The sequence below is a fragment of the Podarcis gaigeae genome (assembly GCF_964106915.1).
Source record: "Podarcis gaigeae genome assembly, chromosome: 11".
Taxonomy (NCBI): domain Eukaryota; kingdom Metazoa; phylum Chordata; class Lepidosauria; order Squamata; family Lacertidae; genus Podarcis; species Podarcis gaigeae.
In genome coordinates, this window is record NC_139687.1 from 48,238,857 (window position 1) to 48,252,080 (window position 13,224).

Below are 13,224 nucleotides of genomic sequence, written 5' to 3' on the forward strand. Positions count from 1 at the left end.
CCCACTTGACCGCGGCCTCAATCCACCCCTTCCAGCGGGGGGCGGCGGCCGCTGCTCGGCTGCCATTGGTGGCGCGCGCGGACCTTAAAGTCCACCTCGCCCTCGGCGGCCTGTTGTTTCGGAGAGAGAGCGAGAGAGAGCGAGAGAGAGAGAGAGAGGATGGTCGCGGCTCGGCTCCGAGGGGCGCTCCTGGGCCAGAAGCCCCGCCTGGCCTGGCTCTGGGCGGGAAACAGGCCCGGCGCGGCGGGGGGAGGTAAGGGGCGGCGTCGGGGAGCGGGAAAGGCCGGAGGGGCTGCGGGGGTGGGTGGGAACGGCCCCCTCTGGCACAGCCGGAGAGCGGAGCTATGCTCGCGCCCCAGCCCAGGAGCTTTTCTCGTTCCTTGGGGGAAAGCGAGGGCGCGCCTCTGAGGGCGTGCAGAGCGCGCTCCCTCCGAATAGCCATCCTTCGCGCGGCGGCTTTACACAGCGGAAAGTGGCTTTGAGGATTCGCAACGACGCCTTTCTTTCCCTCTCAGATAAGTGCGCGGAGGCCGCTCTCCAGACCCGGCCCTCGCGCGCGCTCTTTGGCGTCGTCTGGGAAGGGGATGAGCCGCGGGAAGCGCCTCAGGCCGCCATAGAGCGTGGCTTTTGTTACCACACCTACAAACACACCTCTCCTCTCCCCTTAATGCCTACCGGCCAGGAGAGCCTCGAATTCCTGCCGGCAGGGCCATTTGCACCCACGCTGCCCCGCTAGGGAAGGTGGCTGCCGAAGCGGTATGGAGAACGCGCTTTTCCGCACGCGGGCAGAGCCGGTTAATCTGCGGAACTCGCTGCCTCAGGAGGGACTGAAGGTCGGGACCTGAGCCTGCTGCCTTAAATGCTGCTAAACCCTCAGCGCGTTTACTGGGAAGTGAAAACGTGGCTGTATTGTGGAACCGCTTAGAGATCTTTTTTTAAATATTAAGCGGTATATAAATGCTCGGTATATATTCAGTGGGACTTGCCCCCCGGTGTTTTTTTTTGGGGGGGGGCAGATGCAAAAGAAGACGGAACTCGCTTGCCTTTAACAGCCTTTAATTCCCTCTTCTTCACAACTTATTAAAAGGTGCAGAAGCCCTGCCTTCTTTTGCATCTGGCCTGCTTTACTCTCAAGTTAATGTGCATTGGAGAATCATGCAACTGTAGGCATGGACGGGACCCCGAGGATCCTCCACTCCAACCCCTGCAATAGGGGAATGTTTTGCCCAACCTGGGGCTCAAACCCATGACTCTGAGATTAACAGTTTCATGCTCTGCTGACTGAGCTATCCCAACTGAATTCAACATTACAGTTCATGGAGGATGCATAGATATACCTATCAACCAAAGCTAGTAGGTATGATGGTTGACTGAAACCTCCATGTTCAGAACCAATATCCCCTTCATTACCAGATGTTGGGGGCAGGGCAACGACAGGAGTGTGGGATTTGGACCAGTGGGATTTGGGGGTGGCACTGTGGGTTAAACCACAGAGCCTAGGGCTTGCCGATCAGAAGGTCAGCGGTTCGAATCCCTGTGACAGGGTGAGTTCTCGTTGCTCGGTCCCTGCTTCTGCCAACCTAGCAGTTCAAAAGCACATCAAATTGCAAGTAGATAAATAGGTACCGCTCCGGCGGGAAGGTAAATGGCATTTCCGTGTGCTGCTCTGGTTTGCCAGAAGCAGCTTAGTCATGCTGGCCACAGGCCAGGAAGCTGTACACCGGCTCCCTTGGCCAATAAAGCAGGATGAGCACCGCAACCCCAGAGTCGTCCACAACTGGACCTAATGGTCAGGGGTCCCTTTACCTTTATCAGAACTCCTGCTTCTCTGAAGCACTAGGAGGTCCAGCTCCAAGAGCCTTCTGGCAGTTCCCTTACTGCAAGAAGTGAGGTTACAGGGAACCAGGCAGAGGGCCTTCTCTATAGTGGCACCCGCCCTGCAGAACGCCTTCCCACCAGATGTCAAGGCAATAAACAACTATCTGACTTTTAGAAGACATCTGAAGGCAGCCCTGTTTAGGGAGGTTTTTAATGTTTGATGCTTTACCATTTTTTAAAGTGCTGTAAGCCTCCCAGAGTGGCTGAGGATACCCAGCCAGATGGGCGGGGTATAAATAATAACAATAATAATAATACACCCCACAGTTTCACTTTCTTTTTTACATTTTGCTTTTCCATGAAAACAACAGATCAGAATTAAATGGGAAAATAAAATGGGGCAGCATTTTGATAAGGAAGCTGGCATGTGAATGCTGCGCAAAACTTGCATGCCTGAGCGGCACAAACTCTGAATTAAAGAATTCCCATTGCCATCTAAACCTTTCAGTCCAGAGCTTAAAATTACCTCACTGGACCACTGCCCAAAGAGGTGGCATTTTTATAATGTGCATATTTGTAAAATTTGCAGGAGCTGCTGCTCCACATATCTAATGTACACCTCATCCCCTGACAACACTCCAAGCATACAAACTGCACCTGCTTCTCCTGCCCACCCTGGTCTGCTGCAAGAAGGGAAAGAAGCAATTTTAGGACCACCTTAGAGGACTCATTCCACTTAAGGCCCAAAAGCACTGTGTGCACAGGATCATTCTGGTCCACATTGATTTGTGTTAGAACTGGCTTCACCAGCCTTGTTCCCTCCAGATGTTTTTGGCCTGCTGTTCCCATCCTCCTTGAGCATTGGCCATGCTGACAGGGGCTGATGGGAGAGGGAGTCTAATAACATCTGTAGACAGGGAAAGTCTGTGCTAGAAGAATAGTTCCTGATGCCAATGTGGTACAGTGGGTGGGGTATTACACTTTGGACTTTGGTTCCAATCCTTGCTCAAGCGTAACACTTACCGTGACTTTAGGCCAGCCACTGACTTTCTGCCAAGCCTGATTCACAGTATCTCAGCAGGAAAATGTTAAAGCTGCTTGTCACATGACACTGGAATAAAATTAAATTTCACTTCAGAAGGTTGCACTGATATGTGTGGATAATCCTAACGATTTGCATTTTTTAATTAGAGGTATACAGGCAACAGAAGCTGCAAAACCCTTGCCGCCTGCAATCAAAAATTCCTCCTTGTGGCTTTTTACCTGAAAAATATGACGTAAGTGTGTAGGTTGCTAGTCCTGTTTGTGGGTGGATAGGGTTTGGAGGGCTTGGCTGTGTTGCTAGTTCTCAGCAAGGTTCTGTGCACAATGCACAGGCAGAGGATGCTTAATGCAGGCTAACTGTACAATCTTATATGTGCCCACTTAGAAACAAGTCCCACTGAGTTCAAAGGGGCTTACATTCCCACATAGGTGTGCAGCCACTGATGTGAGTTTTCTGGGAAGTTTCGAACTGGAAAATTCAGTTTGCATTGGAAATTTGTCTTGATGCCTAGTAGCATGTTTATTTTGCTTGTATTTAGTAAACCAAGCAAAAAACTTTGAAACAGGCATCCATTTAGTGTTACTAATGAACATATGAAACATATTTTTTTTTGAAGTGGTTGTATTGTATATGTGGCTCTATTTCCTCAGTGGCTCAGGGAGTGTTTGAGGCACTTTCTACCCAGCCCAGATTAGCAGACAGATATTTCAAAGCTGTACTATGTTGATACAATCGGATTACTCAACTGATTATGATGGGGGTCAGGTCTCTACAATGGAAATAAATCTACAAATGCCTTTTTGTGCATCCTGCTTGCAGTCTTATCCCTATGAGCAGATGCTGAAGATCCGCAAGCAGAATGTGTCTCCCTCCTTGCTCACTTACTACAAGAAGCCACTGCTTATCCATCAGGGGCATATGCAGTGGGTGTTTGACTTGGAAGGACGTCGGTACCTTGATCTCTTTGCTGGAATTGCCACTGTTAGTGTTGGTCACTGCCACCCGTAAGTATGTGGTTAATCCCACCATCTAATAATCTGCAAAATTCCATTAGCATGGTTACAGACCATGGGTAACAAGGGCTTATCCACACTTAACTTTTGCCCCACACTTTCTAAGCACAGGTAAGCACTTTCCCGGTCCATGTTTGAGCACTTCCCCCTCCCCTCCGCTTTCCCAATGGAAACCTGCTCTTTAATGCTGAATCGGAACAAACAGCAATTCAGGTTTTCTGCAGATGGACATGAGCATTAAAGAGTGGGCTTTCATGTGGGACATGGACCGGAAAAGCACAGATTTGTGCCTAGAAAGCGCAGAGGAAAATTAGTATGAATGAGCCCTGAGGCAAGCTGCAAGCAAGCTGAGAATTTGCTTGGGTGCCACAGTGAACCTGGGCAGGTAGAGATGTCACAACTGCTCTTGTTACCATTGGCTTACCTACTCTGATGTCACAGAGGTGTACTGAGTAATTTTTGTTTAGTGGTGCCATGTAAATGTTGCCTTTCGAAAGGCAACGTTGTTCATGCTAATCAGCTTGAAGCTCTTCCATGAAAACTGACAGATGATTCTTGCTGCTTATCACCTGTTACAACTCTTGGGTGTGTTATGCATTACACAGAATTGTCACAGGTGACACTTCTTGCATTTCATGGCCGTTTGACCCCACTGTTGGTAGTTTTTCTCCTTATATATGCGTGTGGATCAGGGGTCGGGGACCTTTGGCACTACAGGTGTTAGAATCATAAAACTCTGGAGTTGGAAGGGATCCTAAGGATCGTCTAGTCCAACCTCCTGCAATGCAGGAATTTCAACTAAAGCACCCATGACAGACGGCCATCCAACCTTCACTTAAAAACCTCCAGTGAAGGAGAATCCACCACCTGTCGAACACCTCTTACCAAACTATATAACTATATAACTGTAACTCCCATCACTCCTACCAAGTATGGCCAATGGCCAGGAATGATGGGAATTGTCCAGCAACATCTGGAGGACCAAAGGTTTGCAGTGCAATCCTAACTATATCTAGCTAGAAGCAAGCTTTATGCATCTGATGAAGCAAACTCTTGTCCATGAAATATTTCAGCTCAATATGATGTTACTGTTTGTTGGTATTGCATTTTCAAAGTTTCTGTATTGCACAGTGTTTCCTGGGTTGTGTATAAAAGGGCATAACAGCAACAGTTTCAAAGTCTAGATTCTGTAGTTATGCTACAACAGATGAGCTCTGTGACTTTGCAGCAACATGTTGCTTATGTATCTGTTTATTGGGCTAAACTGTAGCCAACTAATATTTTGGTGCAATGCCATATCCACTTTATTTCATTACTTACTTACTGTGATGTATCACTTTTCATCCCGAGTGACCTCAAAACAGTTTACGCATAAACATGACACTATGGGAAAAAATTACAGAGCACAGTAACAGTAATGTAGCAATAACAGAAGCACAAAACAGTAATTCAAAACAAGCTTAAGGCTCAACAACATTCCAACCAGTCTCAGAAAGCTAGAGAAACCGAATTTTGCTTAAAGTGGCTGCTAACATACCCAAGGAAGAAATGACAATTAAAAAAACAAACATACATAATATTATTAACTAACATATTAACAAATAATAACAATCACAATAAATACAGAAAAAAGTCTGTGCAACATATATAAAGCAATACAGATTGCTAACCTAATTTAACAGCATGAAACTAAACTAAGTTTGCTATTAAGGTGTGGGGAGGGGGTGATGGTATATCAAAAACAAATTGGATCAAAGACTTAAATCATCACATTTTTCCCCAAACACACCCAGGAAGGTGACAGCAGCTGCCCAGAAACAGCTTGGTCGCTTGTGGCACACAAGCAGCCTCTATGCGCATGCAGCAATCCAGGAATATGGAGAGAAATTGGCCTCATTGCTTCCAGCTCCCTTAAAGGTATGCTGAGTTGTACAGTGAGAAAATTCAGTTCGAAATGTGTGGGTTACGGTGATGCTCTGAGAGCTAGGAGGGTCAGTCAGGGATGTAATTCCATTCCCCCCATGAAAGTATATATATATTTCAGAAGATATAGTGCAGGCATAATCAAACTCGGCCCTCTGGATGTTTTGGGACTACAATTCCCATCATCCCTCACCACTGGTCCTGCTAGCTAGGGATCATGGGAGTTGTAGGCCAAAAAAACATCCAGAGGGCCGAGTTTGCCTATGCCTGAAATAGTGGAATTATAACCCTTGGGTGGTATTTAACTAAATAATTGCAAGAACAGAAGACTTCCAAATGCACAGGGGGTTTTCCTACCCCTCCTGCCCCTGCATGCAACATAGACAATTCCCAAATCTACTCCAGAGATTTGAGGGAAACCCCAGAACAGATTCAGGCAGCACACAGAGGGAGTGGCGGGGGAAAGTCCCATTGCACAAGTAGAAGCTGTTCTCCTCCTGGAACGAAGTACTTAAAGCTGCACTGAATACAATCCATGGTGTTTGCACTCTGCCAGATTGTTAACTGTGCATCAGAATAGATTTACACTTAACTTTGCTTCTCTTCTCCCTAAATCTGCATTCTGACGAATATATCTTTGTTCTAGGTGATTTTCCTAACCAACAGTGGTTCGGAAGCCAATGACCTTGCCATGTTAATGGCAAGGGTTTTTACACGCAACTTTGACATCATTGGATTGAGGTAGCTATCACACCTTGTATATTAGTTACTTGTTCTTATTTCATAAAATCCATGCACTGCTTGGTTGTAAGGAAACCTCAAAGTGATTTACACAAAGAATAAAACAATAAAATTATTGGTTAAAACAGTTAAAGGCAACAATTCAAAACATTAAAAAAAATAAAATCAACAATAAAATAAAAACAGATTAAAACACACGTCAACATTCTAGTTATCTGGGTATGTTGTGATCTGCTTTTATGTTTCATATAGGGGTGAGCAGATTTCCTTGTTCCATAACTAGTTTGGAGATACTTATGTCCAGATGTTCCTATCTGCCATCTTCTGCTGCAATTTTATCTTTAATTCCCCTGAAACAAAGTACTGTTCGATCATGTATCTTCATCTATTTTTTCTAGAGTGTGTTGTGTTACTGGCTGGCAATTCCGTTTTAAAACAGATTACTGGTCAACAGCCCAGAATGGTCCTCTAAATGGGACCTAATGTTTAGGATTCTTCTAATTTACTGAAAATTCATGCTTTCTTCTGGCATGCCTTGGAATAGCACCATTCATACGTAAGTGAAAGAGGGGGTCTTGTGCCTATCCAAGATGCCAAAGGCTGCTGAACTAGCACAAACCCTGAACTGATCAGAGTCCCTCTAAGTTCAGCATGAAACATGGAGCAGGTGACATGATCGCTTACTTGGCCAAAGCATGTTTTGAAACTCTTGAGTGTGAGCTCTTGAGTTGCATGGAACTCTTCCTGAACCACCGATGTTCAAAGTAAGAAAATCAAGATAAAAAGATGTTAAATGCCCAGGTTGATGCTACTTAAAAACATAAGAAAGGCACTACTGGCTTAGGCCAAGTCTTGTCCAGCATCCTGCTTTCACAGTGGCCAACTAAATGCCTATAAGCAAAGCTTGAGTGCAAGAACACTCCCTCCTCTTGGTGTTTTGAGCAGCTGTATTTCAGAAACATACTTCCTCAAATGATGGAGGAAAAACATATCCACCGTGGTTACGGGGTAAAGGGGACCCCTGACCATTAGGTCCAGTCATGACCGACTCTGGGGTTGCGGTGCTCATCTCGCTTTATTAGCCGAGGGAGCCGGCGTACAGCTTCCGGGTCATGTGGCCAGCATGACTAATCCGCTTCTGGTGAACCAGAGCAGCGCACAGAAACACCGTTTACCTTCCTGCCAGAGCGGTACCTATTTATCTACTTGCACTTTTGACATGCTTTTGAACTGCTAGGTTGGCAGGAGCAGGGACCAAGCAATGGGAGCCCACCCCATCGTGGGGATTCGAACCACCGACCTTCTGATCAGCAAGCCCTAGGCTCTGTGGTTTAACCCACAGCGCCACCCATGTCCCCTCCACCATGCTTAGTAGACACTTATAGCCATTTCCTGTATGAATCTTCCTAATCCTCATTGCAAGTCATCCAGGTTGGTGGCCAGTGCTGCCTCTTGTGGAATCTCATTCCATAATTTATGCTCTGTGTCGGGAAGTATATAATCTTCCAACGTTCAGATTCATTGGATGTTCCCAAGTTCTAGTGTTGTGAAGGATGGAGAAAAAAACTTTCCTTCATCCACTTTCTCTATACAGTGGTACCTCTGGTTACATACGCTTCAAGTTACATACACTCCAGGTTACAGACTCCGCTAACCCAGAAATAGTGCTTCAGGTTAAGAACTTTGCTTCAGGATGAGAACAGAAATCGTGCGGCGGCGGTGTAACAGCAGTGGGATGCCCCATTAGCTAAAGTGGTGCTTCAGGTTAAGAACAGTTTCAGGTTAAGTACGGACCTCCGGAACGAATTAAGTACTTAACCTGAGGTACCACTGTAGATGATTCCAAGCGCAATAGGCAACATTTTGCAATGCACATTTATGCTTGCTAGTGCTTGCTAGTTGCTAGTGCAAACTTAGCAATTTTGTGTATTTAACATTTATCCTTTTCAGATCAGTTTGGTAAAGACAAACCACTGAGAAGCCAGAAGGGTTTTCTGTTACCGTAATTGTTAGCTCTGAGTACTGGTTGCTGAAGACGGTTTCTGTGCAGTTCAGAAGCTTGCCTTTCTTTTAACTATTCTTGTTTCTTTCTTATTTGTAAAGACAGTCACAGGGAGATTAATAAGAAGGGCTTGAAAGTGGTTGTGGTGGTGTTTTTTTTCTACAGAGGAGGCTACCACGGGAGCAGTGCTTACACAATGGGCTTGTCATCTATTGGATGTTACAAACATGGACTTGCCAATGGGCTTGGCTGCCAAAAGGTGAGGTTCTTGCTGCTTCCCTCCTCATTTGTTGCACAACAAACATCTTACTTGCTTGACTTTTCCTCACTCTCCCTATGCGATGCTACTCTTCAGGTTGGTCCAGAGGCTGCCAATCTGCTATGGGCCAAGCTCAAAGTATTGGCACTGACATATAAGGCTACAAATAGCTCAGGACCAGGTTGTTTATCCATCCAGTGGATTAATGTGGTCTGCAGGAGAGTTCCTCTGCCATAGGTCTCTATGTTGTATTTTTATTTTAAGATATCTGCTGCTTTCTGTGTTGTTTTTCACTGTCTTTTAGCTGCTTTATTGTGTCTAGTACATTGCCTTGAGATGTATGTGTGTGTATGTGTGGAAGGCTATAAATAATTTAAAAAATAGAATACTAGACACTTTAATACAGTGTTTTCACTCTGGTAACAGGGAAGAGAATTATACCTCCTCTCCCCTTTTTTAATCAAGCCTACATTCTGTAGGTATAGTATAGCAATGGGCAGTCTTCTGAGTTGCTCCAAGTTTTACAAAATGCACAATGAGAAATTTGCTCCATTTTCAATCAAAGACAATACAGTTGGGTTGGTTCTAAATACAGGTACCTTTTGATCATTTTTTCTTATGAAGAGTGAACTTTCTGCTGGTGGCCAAAATGTTTTGTATCTATGAATTTAGGCTGTACCAGCATTTTGATGAGTGCATATCTCAGATCAAAATGTGAAAAATAGCATAAAATGCTGACATAGCCAGTTAATCCCGTTGCAACACCTATATCTCTGTTGTGCTTTTTCAGACTATGCTGCCTGACGTTTTTCGTGGTCCCTGGGGGGGGAGCCATTGTCGAGATTCTCCAGTGCAAACCATTCGAAAATGCACCTGTTCTGCAGGTTGTTTCAATGAGAGAGGCCTTGATTTTCAGAGGTGAAAGAGAATGACACCATGGTGGTTCCGTGCAGTAAACTAGATATGCCTTGGGCAGATGGACACCTGCAACCCTCTCATACACAGCCAGGCCATTAGTTCTGACAGCAGTTTTGCAAGGCAAATATCCTTTTAAATGTGGGTGTAGATTGAATTTGGCACCTCCTGCATGTAAAGTATATCTCTCAGATATGATGGTAAAGGTAAAGGGACCCCTGACCATTAGGTCCAGTCGTGGACGACTCTGGGGTTGTGGCGTTCATCTTGCTTTATTGGCTGAGGGAGCCGGCGTACAGCTTCCGGGTCATGTGGCCAGCATGACTAAGCTGCTTCTGGTGAACCAGAGCAGCGCACAGAAACACCGTTTACCTTCCCGCTGGAGCGGTACCTATTTATCCACTTGCACTTTGACTTGCTTTCAAACTGCTAGGTTGGCAGGAGCAGGGACCGAGCAATGGGAGCTCACCCCATTGCGGGGATTCGAACTGCCGATCTTCTGATCGGCAAGCCCTAGGCTCTGTGGTTTAACTCACAGCGCCACCCGTGTCCCAAGATATGATTGTATTGACAGTGAAATCCAGACCTGAGAGCCGCTGGGATAAGTGAGTTTGGAATGGGTGGGTCTTGGGCTGAAGCTGAGCCACAGCTACTGCAATGCAACTCCCTCATCTCATCTTTGCTGCGGATGTGCCAGTGTAACTCTCTAGTCCCCTCCAAAGGGAGCATTCTGGGGGCAGGGCAAGTTGAAATTTACAGCATCATCAAGCTCTCCGTCATAATTTCTTTTAAACTGCTGCTCTGTGCTAAGTGTTTCATGCTGAGAACTGGGCACTTTGGAGAGCTGCCCTGAGGATAAAGGGGTGCTGGTGGACTGGGATTAAGTGTGAACAGTTGGCAAACGTGGATGGTGGCCAAACTCCCCCGATCCAATTCCAGTTGCGCTTTTAAAAGGTGCAAGTGGGACCTGTGAAATGGAACTTCCTTCCAGGTATGTGTGTACACAGTCTGAGTTTACTACTGCAAATTATGGATAGGACATATATCAAATGGCTAATTAGATTTGGAAACAAGCTCATTTATGTGCAGTGTATTTCCTCTAGGAGTAATAACAGCTCTAGCTTTTGCCCCACTTGTTTTAGCTGCAGTCCTGTGAGTAATCTCTATTCAGCTCAATGGGATTTACTTCTGAGCAGGCAGGCATAGGACTCTGCTGCTAGAGCTGAAAATTGGAAATAGAAGGGGAAATGGATGACATATGAGTCTTTGTATTCAGATTACATGCATTCTGCCAGCCTCTGGAGTATGGGTAATTAGATGCGGGTGGTTGGACCAACATAGGTTATTTAGATGTTACCAAAATGCATGGTGGATATTTTATTTTTATAAAAGCAGCATTAGAAGCCACCCTTGGCCTCTATTGCATGTGAACGTTTTGTTCTCCCTCCCCATCCTCTCGATACAGGCTCTTGCCATGCAAAAGACCAGTATATTGAGCAGCTCAAAGACACTCTCACGACTTGTGTTCCAAAGGCCATAGCTGGATTTATTGCTGAGCCAATTCAAGTAAGTGATTCCCCTTGTAGTAATAGCATGCTAGGTCAGTTGTTTGGTTTGCACATAAGCCATGGTTTGTTTAGCCAAAGTGTTTTGTAATGGGCAAACCCAGCCCAGCAGAGTAACCATGTTTGCTTTCTGCCAGCAAACCAAGATGGTTTGTAGTTGGCTGACAAACCAAGGCTTGTTTTGTCTATGGTTTCTTATGTCCAAACCTAACAGCCTTGCTTAATTTATGGTTACCAGATTTTTTTCAATGAATCCGGGGACATATTTTTTTTTATTTGTTTTGAAGCTGAGTAGCAACAGGGAGTCAGTAGTGGGGATGGTGAGGCAAAAGACCCTGGGTCCAAGCACACATGCGTGTTGTATAAAGGTGCAAAGCCTTTCTTTCGCACCCTGTGAAACATAAATGTGCAGAGTTTTTAAAGAACTGGGCAACGGTGCACCGCCCGCCCATGACTCCCGAGCCTTCCCCGATCTCCTGCCTGCTTCTCCCTTTGTTTTGACAGATTGGGGGAGGCTTGGGAGTTGCGGGTGGGTGGCCGATGCCCACGAGGGGTGCAAGGGCAGTGGTTTCTTCCAAGCAACATGCAAAGCCCTGTGAAACATAAATGCACAGAGTTTTTAAAAAACTGGGCAATGGCTGCCCACCTGCAACTCCCAAGCCTCCCCCGATCAGTCAAAAGAAAGGGGGAAGGGGACAGGAGATCTGTACCGCCGGACATTCTCGGTTCCCCTTTGGCAGTGGCAGCGGCAGTCTCAGCAGCCCAGAGTCAGCCTGGTAGCACAGTTGGCTCTGGCTGGCTTCAGGAGCTGCCAGTTCCAGCAAGGAAAAATGGCGGGTGCCATGGCAGCAGGCAGCAAGCAGCTCTTGAAGCCAGCCAGAGCCAACTGTGCTACCAGGCTGGCTCTGGGCTGCTGAGGCTGCCGCTGCCATGTTTCCCGGGGACAGATTTGCAAATCCGGGGACTGCCCCCGGAAACCAGGGACATCTGGTAACCCTAGCTTAACTATGATTTGTTTGACCTGTCACCTTCCTGCTCCTTAGTATCAGCCTTGTCCTTTGCAGAAGTCAACAGGGCGGTGGAGGAGGGTGGGGACCAAACCAGAATTTCTTGGCTCTGCCTATGACTGATTCTGGCTCCACCAACTGTTTGAATTCCTGCCTTTTGTCCTACGGGCACAAGCCCCCACTGGCTGCAACCAAATGCCCCTCTTAAAGCATGATTTAAAGTAAATGTAAAGTAAAACTCTGACACAAGTGAAAACATGCATCCTTTTGCTTCCGTGTTTTGCTGCATAGAATAGTGGCAAGTTTGTTGTATGAGTGAAGCATGCTCTGCTACAAGTCTGGAGGCTTGGATTATCAGTGGAAATCAGGTGCTCCAACCTTGTACAAGTGGAAACACATTTCCACTAAGGTGGAGCTGCTGTTGGCCACTAAACCAGTGTCTTTTTGTGCGTGTGTGCTTTTGGCAGGGTGTCAATGGAACAGTTCAGTACCCCAAGGGATTCCTGAAAGAGGCTTTTCAGCTGGTGCGTGAAAAAGGTGGTGTGTGCATCGCAGATGAAGTGAGTACTTGAACTTAACTTCCCCTATCCAAAGATTTACCGTATTTTTCGCTCCATTGGACGCACCGGACCATAGGACGCACCGGATTATAGGAGGGGGAGAACAGGGGGAAATTTTTTTTTTCTTGTTCTCCCCCTCTAAAACAAGGTGCGTTCAAGGTACATTCACCAGAGCTTGTGGGGCTGGTGGTGGGGGGAAGCGCTGCTTTCCCCCATCGCCAGCCTCAAAGATCCCTGAAGCCTTTGGAGCGCAGTGTCCCGCTGCCCTGGAGAGGCTGTGCGCGCAGCCGTCCCCAAGGTAGAGCAGCAAGACGGAGCCCTCCCGTCTCGCTGTTCTGGCTTGGGAACAACCTTGCCAGCTTCTGCAGGACAGCGG

The 13,224-nt window shown here is 46.5% G+C and overlaps 1 protein-coding gene across 1 annotated transcript in view; it reads left to right on the forward strand.

Moving 5' to 3' along the window:
• The window catches only part of AGXT2 (alanine--glyoxylate aminotransferase 2), a 21,259-nt gene continuing 8,035 nt past the window's right edge, over positions 1-13,224 (forward strand). The window contains exons 1-9 of the mRNA XM_083702831.1: positions 1-253; positions 3,010-3,095; positions 3,683-3,867; positions 5,670-5,793; positions 6,446-6,540; positions 8,708-8,801; positions 9,592-9,685; positions 11,182-11,282; positions 12,756-12,848. Coding sequence (XP_083558957.1) covers positions 160-253; positions 3,010-3,095; positions 3,683-3,867; positions 5,670-5,793; positions 6,446-6,540; positions 8,708-8,801; positions 9,592-9,685; positions 11,182-11,282; positions 12,756-12,848 — 966 coding nt within the window. The 5' untranslated portion in view covers positions 1-159. The remainder of the gene's footprint in view (positions 254-3,009; positions 3,096-3,682; positions 3,868-5,669; positions 5,794-6,445; positions 6,541-8,707; positions 8,802-9,591; positions 9,686-11,181; positions 11,283-12,755; positions 12,849-13,224) is intronic.